At 39.7% G+C, this 11,223-nt stretch overlaps 1 protein-coding gene and 1 long non-coding RNA gene across 2 annotated transcripts; both read left to right on the top strand.

The window, feature by feature from the left end:
* Positions 1-1,559: 1,559 nt before the first annotated feature.
* LOC111785608 (probable Xaa-Pro aminopeptidase P) lies at positions 1,560-9,473 on the top strand. The gene is made up of 13 exons (XM_023665983.1): positions 1,560-1,970; positions 2,715-2,840; positions 2,924-3,043; positions 3,708-3,983; positions 4,779-4,951; positions 5,337-5,588; positions 5,835-5,986; positions 6,097-6,287; positions 6,596-6,704; positions 6,825-6,979; positions 7,217-7,309; positions 8,134-8,214; positions 9,263-9,473. Exons 1-13 carry the CDS (start codon positions 1,635-1,637, stop codon positions 9,332-9,334), a joined length of 2,136 nt encoding a protein of 711 aa, XP_023521751.1. The 5' UTR covers positions 1,560-1,634; the 3' UTR covers positions 9,335-9,473.
* Positions 9,474-9,680: 207 nt separating this feature from the next.
* On the top strand, positions 9,681-11,071 carry LOC111785609. The gene is made up of 2 exons (XR_002813680.1): positions 9,681-9,831; positions 10,882-11,071. It is a non-coding gene; the product is annotated as an uncharacterized LOC111785609 (long non-coding RNA).
* The last annotated feature ends 152 nt before the right edge of the window (positions 11,072-11,223 follow it).

Raw genomic sequence — 11,223 nt, 5'->3', positions numbered from 1 at the left:
TCCAGTAAATTTTGTATACGGAGTTGTTTTGTTTTTGTCGTATTCATAATCATTATTGTTTGATTCAACTATTAATTTATTAATAATATAACATTTTGAAGGCTGCATGTAAGATGTAATGTGGATACTAGGTATGTGAATAACGTGACACGCTTGACTATATAAATGAAGATGGTCAAGCGAATGCCACAAAACTCGTGTACGTGTTACGCGAGTTTTGTTCGGGTCACACATACGATGCACGCAAATTAAGGGTAGAAATGTGACCCGCCTACTATATAAGTGAGTGTCGTCACCTAAAAATCATGGTGAATGCTACAAAACTCGTGCACGTGGTACACGAGTTATGTTCGGGTCACACATACGATGCATGCAAATTAGGGGTAGCAATATGACCCGCCTTACTATATACGTGAATGTCATCACTTACAAACCATGTTGAATGCTACGAAACTCGTGCACGTGGAACACAAGTTATGTTCGGGTCACACATACGATGGATGAAAGCTAGGGGTAGCAATGTGACTCGCCTTGCTATATAAGTAACTGTTGTCACCTAAAAAGTATTTTGAATGCTATGAAACTCGTGCACGTGGTACACGAGTTATGTTCGAGTCACACGTACGATGCACGCAAACTAGGGATAGTAATGTGACCTGCCTTTGTCATATAAGTGAATATCGTCACTTAAAAGTCATGTTGAATGCTACAAAACTTGTGTACATGGTACACGAGTTATGTTCGGGTCAAACGTACGATGCATGCAATTTAGGGGTAGCAACGTGACCCGCCTTGCCATATAAGTGAATGTCGTCACCTAAAAATCACGTCAAATGCTACAAAACTCGTGCGGACGATGCACGCAAATTAGGGTAGCAATTTGACCTGCCTTACTATATAAGTGAATGTCGTCACCTAAAAAAACATGTCAAATGCTACGAAACTCGTGCACGTGGTACACGAGTTATGTTAAAGTCACATGTACGATGCATGTAATTTAGGGGTAGCAACGTGACTCGCCTTCCCATATAACTGAATGCCGTTACCTAAAAATCATGTCAAATGCTACGAAACTCGTGCACATGGTACTCGTGCGGGTCACACGTACGATGCATGCAAATTAGGGTAGCAATGTGACCCGCCTTACTATATACGTGAATGTCGTCACCTAAAAATCATGTCAAATGCTACGAAACTTGTGCACATGGTACTCGTGCAGGTCACACGTACGATGCACGCAAATTAGGGTAGCAATGTGTCCCACCTTACTATATATGTGAATGTCGTCACCTAAAAATCACGTCGAGTGATGTGAAGCTCGTGCACGTGTACACGAGAATTTCCGTTCGGATCACGAATTCTATATTGTTTTGGAATGATTTGTGAGTGTGATATTTTATTTTATTTTAAATTATTAGTTTTAACCCTTTTATTTATTAATATATAGAGTGATATTTTATTTCATTTTATAATTAATTTTAAGATTTTTCGAATATGATTTTTCATTAAAATATTAAAATATATAATTTAATTATTTAATTAAAAGAAAAAAGAAAATCGATAAAATCTGGTGGCCGGACCGGCGGGACGAAGTTGCTTGCAGGGCGGAGTGACCTTATCTTCTCTCTCAAACGATGCACTCGCTACCATCGCAAGCGATTCGTCCTCTTTCATTCTCATCCTTTTCTTCTTCATCTTCAACCTCTCTCTACCTCCGTTTAATCTCTTCAACCTTCCCAATTTCCCCTTATTTCAATCCTCAATCCCCTGTTTTCGCCGCCATTTCCCGCCGACTACGACGTTCCACCATCAGAAGCTGCTCCTTCATCACCGCCAAGCCTTCCTCGGACCTCAGAAATACCCGCTCGAAGGATGAGTCCGATTCCAAGCTTCAGGCTCTCCGCAAGTTGTTCTCGAAACCTGGCATTGATATCGACGCCTACGTAATCCCCTCGCAGGACGCTCACCAGGTCGGTTTTGTAATTTCGCTTCGCCTGGTATTTTTGTTTTGATTAGGAGAAATTCGAGTAACTAAGACTTCATGCTGCTGTTTTTTTTTAAATCGATGTCCTTGTTGGATGAAAGTGTGGAGGTGTTGGATGAAAGTCCCATGTCGGCTAATTTAGGGAATGATCAAAGAATACTATCTCCATTGGTGTGAAACCTTTTGGGGAAACCAAAAGCAAAGCCATGAGAGCTTATGCTCAAAGTGGACAATATCATACCATCGTGGAGAGTGGTGTTCATTTAACTTGGTATCAGAGCTATGCCCTAAACTTAGTCATGTCAATAGAATCCTCAAAGGTTGAACAAATGACTCCAAAAGGAAAGGAGTCGAGACTTCTCGAAGGCATAGTCAAAAGTGACTAAGACTCCAAAAGAAAAGGAGTCGAGCCTCGATTAAGGGGAGGCGTACTTTGTTCGATGGGAGGTGTTGGATGAAAGTCCCATGTCGGCTAATTTAGGAAATGATCATGGGTTTATAATCAAAGAATACTATCTCCATTGGTGTGAGGCCTTTTGGGGAAGCCCAAAGCAAAGCCATGAGAGCTTATGCTCAAAGTGGACAATATCATGCCGTCATTGTGGAGAATGGTGTTCATCTAACCGTCCTCCTTATGCTGTGTTGTGGAAAAAATTGTTTGGATGTGTTACTCAATTGGCCCATGTTTGTTTGAATTTTTACGAGCGTTCTATTTTGTTGCTGTTTTCAGAGTGAATTCATTGGAGAATGTTACATGAGGAGGGCTTATATATCTGGATTTACCGGCAGTGCTGGAACTGCTGTTGTCACGAAGGACCAAGCAGCACTTTGGACAGATGGACGGTATTTTCTTCAGGTTGAAGATTGAACTTTTCATACTTTCTTGTTACTTGGCCATGTATAGATAGTGAGAATAATTTCCCTGTTATTGATGATTAGGCAGAGAAGCAGCTAAGCTCCAGTTGGATTCTCATGCGAGCTGGAAATCATGGCGTGCCGACCCCAAGTGAATGGCTTGCTGATACTCTAGCTCCTGGCGGTGTAGTTGGAATTGATCCTGTGAGAAATTTTTCTTTTGCATTCTTTTAAGATGTTTTCTCATGTCCTCTTTTCCAAATTTAACTTGGTTTTGAATTTTGCATCTCAATTTGTAACGGCCCAAGCCCACCGCTAGCAGATATTGTCCTCTTTAGGCTTTCCCTAAAGTTTTTAAAACGCGTCTGCTAAGGAAAGGTTTCCACACCCTTATAAAGGGTGTCTCATTCTCCTCCCCAATCGATGTGGGATCTCACCATCCACCCCCCTTCAGGACCCAGCGTCCTCGCTGGCACTTGTTCCTTTCTCCAATTGATGTGGGACTCCTACCAAATCCACCCCCCTTTGGGGCCTAGCATCCTTACTGGCACACCGCCTCGTGTCTACCCACGTTTGGGAACAACCTCCTCGCTGGTACATCGCCCGGTGTTTGGCTCTGATACCATTTGTAATGGTCCAAGCCCACTGCTAGCAGATATTGTCCTCTTTGGGTTTCCCTTTCGGGCTTTCCCTCAAAGTTTTTAAAACGTGTCTGCTAGAGAAAGGTGTCCACACCCTTATAAAGGGTGTTTCGTTCTCTTCCCCAACCGATGTGGGATCTCACACAATTCTATAACCACATAATGTTTTAGTTTTGTCTACTTCTTCCTCTATCTAATGCCACCTATTGATTTCGTGAAGGGAGCAGTTTCTGTTTTCTGCCGATGCTGCAGAAGATTTGAAGGAGACCATTTCGAGGAAGAATCACAAGCTGGTTTACCTATATGATTACAATCTCGTGGATGAAATATGGAAAGAATCAAGACCAAAGCCACCCAAAGGGCCTATTAGAGTGCATGATCTTAAATATGCTGGTTTAGATGTTGCATCAAAGTTGGCTTCTTTGAGGTCTGAGCTTGGAGAAGCTGGTTCATCTGCAATCATTATATCCATGCTTGATGAAATTGCCTGGCTGTTGAACTTGGTAAAGTTCTATCTGTTCTTGACGTTTTCATTTGATAATTTTATTGTGAGATCCCACATCGGTTGGGGAGGAGAACGAAACGCCCTTTATAAGGGTGTGGAAACCTTTCCCTAGCAGACGCGTTTTAAAAACTTTGAGGGAAAGCCCGAAAGGGAAAGCCCAAAGAGGACAATATCTGCTAGCGGTGGGCTTGGGCCATTACAAATGGTATCAGAGCCAGATACCAGACACCAGACGATGGGCTAGCGAGGAGGCTGTTCCCTGAAAGGGGGTAGACACGAGGCAGTATGCCAGTAAGGACGCGGGGACCCGAAGGGGGGTGGATTTGGTAGGGGGTTCCACATCGATTGGAGAAAGGAACGAGTGCCAGCGATGAAGGGGGTGGATTGTGAGATCCCACATTGGTTGGAGAGGAGAACGAAACACCCTTTATAAGGGTGTGGAAACATTTCCCTAACAGACGCGTTTTAAAAACCTTGAGGGGAAGCCCAAAAGGGAAATTCTCAAAGAAGACAATATCTGCTAGCGGTGGACTTGGGCCGTTACACTTATTGTTACTAAAATAACTAAAGGTGAAATTTTATGGTTTTCCAAAATTTTAACTGCAATCTACAATTCCTCATGTTTTCATTAATTTTTTTAATCTTCTAATCTTCAAGTTAGCGAACTCGAAGAATGTGATTCTGCCTTTTTCTATTACTACTTACAATGAATGGTATTCAGTAGAATATCTCTGTAATTTTTCCATAATGGTATTCAGTAGAATATCTCTGTAATTTTTCCATAACTTTGCAGAGAGGAAGTGATGTTCCAAACTCACCTGTTATGTATGCATACCTGATAGTTGAAATGGATGGAGCAAAACTGTTTGTAGATACTTCGAAAGTCTCATCAGAGGTGATGGATCACTTGAAAAGTGCAGGAGTTGAGTTAAGACCATATGATTCTATTATTTCGGAAATTGAAAAGTAAGTTTCGTCGATTGAAACTTTTTCCTCTGAGTATGTTATCGGATGGGGATAATATTCTATATTAGTTTAAACAATTTTAGCTTTCTGATATATTTTCTACATGGAAGTTGCATCCGCACTATATTAAACAGAGCTTACGTTTTAATATGAAATATCTTGAAACTTTCATGAGCAAGTTTCACTATCAGATATTCTTAGGGTTATGGAAAAAGAATGAAATATGAAATCTCACATTCTTTCCATGATTTACATTGTGAATGGAGATATCCCTTTATGTGTCGGTTATCAAGTACAATTTTTAATGTTGCAGCAATCAGAATGCTTCCTATTGCTCTTGTATATGGTCATACCTTTATTTCAATGATGACTGAATTCTTTTCAGTTTGGCAGAAAAGGGAGCTAATCTCTGGCTGGACCCAGTATCAGTCAATGCTGCAATTGCAAATGCTTATAGGAACGCATGTGATAAGTACTTTATACGCCTTGGGAATAAAAGAAAAAGCAAGGATAAGACTTCTGAGACCTCAAATAGTCATGTTGGACCTACTGGAGTCTATAAGTCATCTCCTGTTTCAATAGCGAAGGCCGTAAAAAATCATGCTGAGTTAGAAGGGATGCGGAATTCTCATTTGAGGTAACGTTGTGTTCTGTCATCAATATTTTCCTTTGCCTTTGATTGTGTAATACTGTAATAAATATGTCACGCCACTTGAAATAACTTTTGATATGGTAACTAATGACCAGCTAGCCTACAACTTATCCATTTTGGATATGCACTATTCGCTAATCATTCTTGGCACCATATAGTGCAAATGCTCTTAATATACTTAAAACTAGTTATTTTGTTTAGTGAATATGCGGTACAATATTTTCTTTGTAGAGATGCTGCTGCTCTTGCTCAATTCTGGTCCTGGTTGGAGGAGGAAATTCTCAATGGTGTCAAACTAACGGAGGTAGAAGTTGCTGACAAACTTCTGGAATTTCGTAAAAAGCAAGATGGTTTTGTTGACACGAGTTTCGATACTATTAGTGGTATATAAAATTCCTTATGCTTTTTTTTTTTTGCAAATCTGTTGTTTGATTAAATGGTCCTGTTCTCAGTTTCTTCAGTTTCATTACTCATTATTGTAATGCCTTTTCAGCCTCTGGTGCAAATGGTGCAATCATACACTATAAACCAGAACCTAGTGATTGTTCTGTTGTGGATGCAAATAAACTTTTTCTGTTGGATAGTGGAGCGCAATATGTTGATGGAACAACCGATATAACTCGTACAGTACATTTTGGTGAACCGACCACTTATCAAAAAGAGTGCTTTACGAGAGTCCTCCAAGTATGAAATCTCCATTTGCCACTTTTCTGTAATAATGTATGAAATTGCATCTGTATCAAATGGATTTCCATGGAGGACTTATTATTATGGCTGTTTATTTTCCGAAAAACCTCTGTTAGATGTTGAAAAACATTTATTCACTTACTTAGTCAACTAAAAAATGCTCATCATTTCTGCTGTTCAAACACGTAAAGTTAAAATTATCATGGATCTTATACTGCCTACCTCCCATCCCACCTCTTGTCTCATTTTTGTGTATGATATCATTGGCATTTCTTGCTTCATTCTGAAATATTAAACAATTGCAGGGCCATATAGCTTTAGATCAAGCAGTGTTTCCTCAGCACACCCCTGGTTTCGTATTAGATGCATTTGCTCGTTCCTCTCTCTGGAAAATCGGGCTTGATTATCGGCATGGTATTTCTTTCTGTTGATTAATGATCTTGTGTGCAAAACACTTAAATGTAGTTTGACTTGATTAGAAATATAGATTAGGTATTTTAGTTTTTATTTTTTTCCCTCCCCCTTGTCTTTCAGGGACTGGCCATGGTGTAGGGGCTGCACTAAATGTACACGAGGGACCCCAAAGTATAAGCTTCCGATTTGGGAATATGACTGGCTTACAAGATGGAATGATCGTTAGCAACGAACCAGGCTACTACGAAGACCACTCTTTTGGTATTAGAATTGAGGTAAAACTAATGAAATGAGAATGTTTAGGTGTGTAGACTAGACTAATTAATTGGAATTGATGCATAAACTCTTTTCTACTATCCTTGCATCTTCAACATCTTGTTTACTTGGATTGCTGTAGAGAAACAAAATGTTCGATCATTTTACAGAGATTGAAATACTCTTATGGTCTTTTGTAGCTTTCTGCATACGTTTTTTCTCATTGTTCTTCTTGTGATTTTGGTGTTCTTCTGCAGAATCTCCTTGTCGTGAGGGACGCTAAAACTCCAAACTGTTTTGGAGGCATTGGATATTTAGGATTTGAAAAACTCACGTTTGTACCCATTCAGGTAAACAAGTTGGTCATAAATAATGAAAATTATACAGATGTGTAATAGATGAGAAAAAACAACTAGGGAATATGACAATGTTGTTCTAGGAATCAACATAGGAGCATCTATGCTTGGCCTGCAAGGTATAATGTTTAAGGCAAAATAATAAAAACATAAGAACGTGGACCGTCCGATGTATCTGGATTTATGCTGTTGTCTTGCCTCTAACTAGGATTTAGCAGTTAGCAGGCATAATGCATTCACCATATTCACTGCACGTTGAGTTGTAGGCTTCTGAATTAATTCTGAGACTTAACATTAAAAGTTGTTCATATCTTGTTTAAAAAAACACACTGGAATCAGATATTAAAGGAAACCTCATTGTTCTCTTATGATTTTGAGTCGTAATTTATCGATATGGTTTTGTTTCTTAGTGAAAACAATGCTTGCATCATCATTGGGGCGAGATGAATGGACGAACTTTTAACTCTTTCTCTACTTTTGACAGTTTTATGGATTAAATTTTCTTTCATGCCATGCATGTAAAAGCAAACATCCTTTTTCTGCCTATAGTCTTACTTTGTAGATTACAAATTGGAGAACTTCCTATAATTCACCTCTAGGTGTTAGGTGTTCGGTGTTCGGTGGTCGGAGTTTCTACTCCGTTGTTTCATTCATCAATCAAATTTGTTCCTCTTCTTACAAAAAAAGAAAAGAAAACGCTTGCAGCATTGTAGTTTAAAATGATTGAAGGCTTCTATGTGGCCTGCGTCCAGTCTGTTGATTGAAGGCTTCTATGTGCCCTGTTTTGAACGTTTCTTTTTGCCTGTTTTCTTATGCAGACTAAAATGGTTGATATCTCTTTGCTCTCTGTTGCGGAAGTCAATTGGCTGAATGATTACCATTCACAAGTCTGGGAAAAGGTTTGACATTCATACCACCATAGTTATCCTGGTTGTCTAATTTCGCATCGATTGTTTGGAGCTTACAAAACAGGTTTCTGTTTCTGTTTCTAAAAGTATTTTTAAGAACAATGATCATAGATTAAGATTATTGTTTACTTGAAATCAAAATTTACAAAAATGGGAAGAACATCTGAAGTTTGTTAGGAGTCATGACAAGTAGTCTGTTAAGGGGCGAGGAAGAGCATGAACCAATCAAAATGGCGTTTTTATTGGTGTGAACCCTTTTGGATAGAATTGAAAGTAAAACTACGCAAATTTAGATTAGAGTCATGACAAGTAGTCCCTCAAGAGGTGAAGAAGAAGCACGAACCAATCAAAGACGTTGTTTTTATTGGTGTGAACCCTTTTGGATAGAATTGAAAGTAAAACTGTGAGATCCCACGTCGGTTGGGGAAGAGAACAAAACATTCTTTATAAGGGTGTGGAAACCTCTCTCTAGCAAATATGTTTTAAAAACTTTGAGGGAAAGCCCGAAAGGGAAATCTTAAAGTAGACAATATCTGTTAGCACTGGGCTTGGGCCATTACAAATGGTATAAGAGCCAGACAACGGGCAATGTGTTAGTGAGGAGGCTGAGCCCCGAAGGGGGGTGGACATGAGGCGGTGTGCCAGCAAGGACGTTGGGCCCCAAAGGAGGTGGATTGGGAGTCCCACATCGATTGGAGAAGGGAATGAGTGCCAACGAGAACGCTGGGCCCGGAGGGGGGTGGATTGTGAGATCCCACATCGGTTGGGGAAGAAAACGAAACATTTTTATAAGTGTGTGTAAACCATTCCCTGGCATACATGTTTTAAAAACTTTGAGGAAAAGCCCAAAAAGGACAATATCTCCTAGCGGTGAGCTTGGACCGTTACAAAAACTATACAAATTTAAATTAGATACGGTTCAAAGGGGACAAAATTATACCACTGTAGAAGCTTCGGGATTCGGGATTCACTGTTTTAATATGATTATGAGAACGGCTTCACTTCTCAAAGTAAATCTACTCATATATGGTTTGTACAGGTTTCTCCATTGCTCGAAGGTTCTGCTCGCCAATGGCTGTGGAACAACACTCGGCTGATTGCAAAATCCTGATTCTTTGCTTTTGTTTGACATAATGTATGAATGCTGTGTAATTTATGGCCATTGAATCAGATGTAGAAATGATATGTACTCTCTACACCATAATGCTGAAATGGGTTTGAACTTAAAAGGTCCGAGTATTTTATAGCAATTAAGATGATCAATCCTAGTATGGATAAGCATTAAGGTTGCTCGGATAAGGCTCGGATAAGGCTCGGATAAGTACAAAGGTATGAATGATCTATCCCAATCAGTGTTTCATTCATCAATCAAATTTGTTCCTCTTCTTACAAAAAGAGAAGAAATCGCTTGCATCATTGTAGTTTAAAATGATTGAAGGCTTCTATGTGGCCTGCCTCCAGTCTGTTGATTGAAGGCTTCTATGTGCCCTGTTTTGAACGTTTCTTTTTGCCTGTTTTCTTATGCAGACTAAAATGGTTGATATCTCTTTGCTCTCTGTTGCGGAAGTCAATTGGCTGAATGATTACCATTCACAAGTCTGGGAAAAGGTTTGACATTCATACCACCATAGTTATCCTGGTTGTCTAATTTCGCATCGATTGTTTGGAGCTTACAAAACAGTTTTTTGTTTCTGTTTGTAAAAGTATTTTTAAGAACAATGATCATAGATTAAGATTATTGTTTACTTGAAATCAAAATTTACAAAAAATGGGAAGAACATCTGAAGTTTGTTAGGAGTCATGACAAGTAGTCTGTTAAGGGGCGAGGAAGAGCATGAACCAATCAAAGATGGCGTTTTTATTGGTGTGAACCCTTTTGGATAGAATTGAAAGTAAAACTATGCAAATTTAGATTAGAGTCGTGACAAGTAGTCCCTCAAGAGGTGAAGAAGAGCACGAAACAATCAAAAGACGTTGTTTTTATTGGTGTGAACCCTTTTGGATAGAATTGAAAGTAAAACTGTGAGATCCCACGTCGGTTGGGGAGGAGAACAAAGCATTCTTTATAAGGGTGTGGAAACCTCTCTCTAGCAAATATGTTTTAGAAACTTTGAGGGAAAGCCCGAAAGGGAAATCTTAAAGTAGACAATATCTGTTAGCGCTGGGCTTGGGCCATTACAAATGGTATAAGAGCCAGACAACGGGCAATGTGTTAGTGAGGAGGCTGAGCCCCAAAGGGGGGTGGACATGAGGAGGTGTGCCAGCAAGGACGTTGGGCCCCAAAGGAGGTGGATTGGGAGTCCCACATCGATTGGAGAAGGGAATGAGTGCCAACGAGAACGCTGGGCCCGGAGGGGGGTGGATTGTGAGATCCCACATCGGTTGGGGAAGAAAACGAAACATTTTTATAAGTGTGTGTAAACCATTCCCTGGCATACATGTTTTAAAAACTTTGAGGAAAAGCCCAAAAAGGACAATATCTCCTAGCGGTGAGCTTGGACCGTTACAAAAACTATACAAATTTAAATTAGATACGGTTCAAAGGGGACAAAATTATACCACTGTAGAAGCTTCGGGATTCGGGATTCACTGTTTTAATATGATTATGAGAACGGCTTCACTTCTCAAAGTAAATCTACTCATATATGGTTTGTACAGGTTTCTCCATTGCTCGAAGGTTCTGCTCGCCAATGGCTGTGGAACAACACTCGGCTGATTGCAAAATCCTGATTCTTTGCTTTTGTTTGACATAATGTATGAATGCTGTGTAATTTATGGCCATTGAATCAGATGTAGAAATGATATGTACTCTCTACACCATAATGCTGAAATGGGTTTGAACTTAAAAGGTCCGAGTATTTTATAGCAATTAAGATGATCAATCCTAGTATGGATAAGCATTAAGGTTGCTCGGATAAGGCTCGGATAAGGCTCGGATAAGTACAAAGGTATGAATGATCTATCCCAATCAGGCTTCGATGTATTAATCCTTCCTTCGAC

Source organism: Cucurbita pepo, unplaced genomic scaffold (genome assembly GCF_002806865.2).
Source record: "Cucurbita pepo subsp. pepo cultivar mu-cu-16 unplaced genomic scaffold, ASM280686v2 Cp4.1_scaffold000593, whole genome shotgun sequence".
NCBI classification, from domain to species: Eukaryota; Viridiplantae; Streptophyta; class Magnoliopsida; order Cucurbitales; family Cucurbitaceae; genus Cucurbita; species Cucurbita pepo.
Note: the sequence above shows the minus strand (reverse complement) of the source record. Positions and strands in the feature narration are given on the sequence as shown.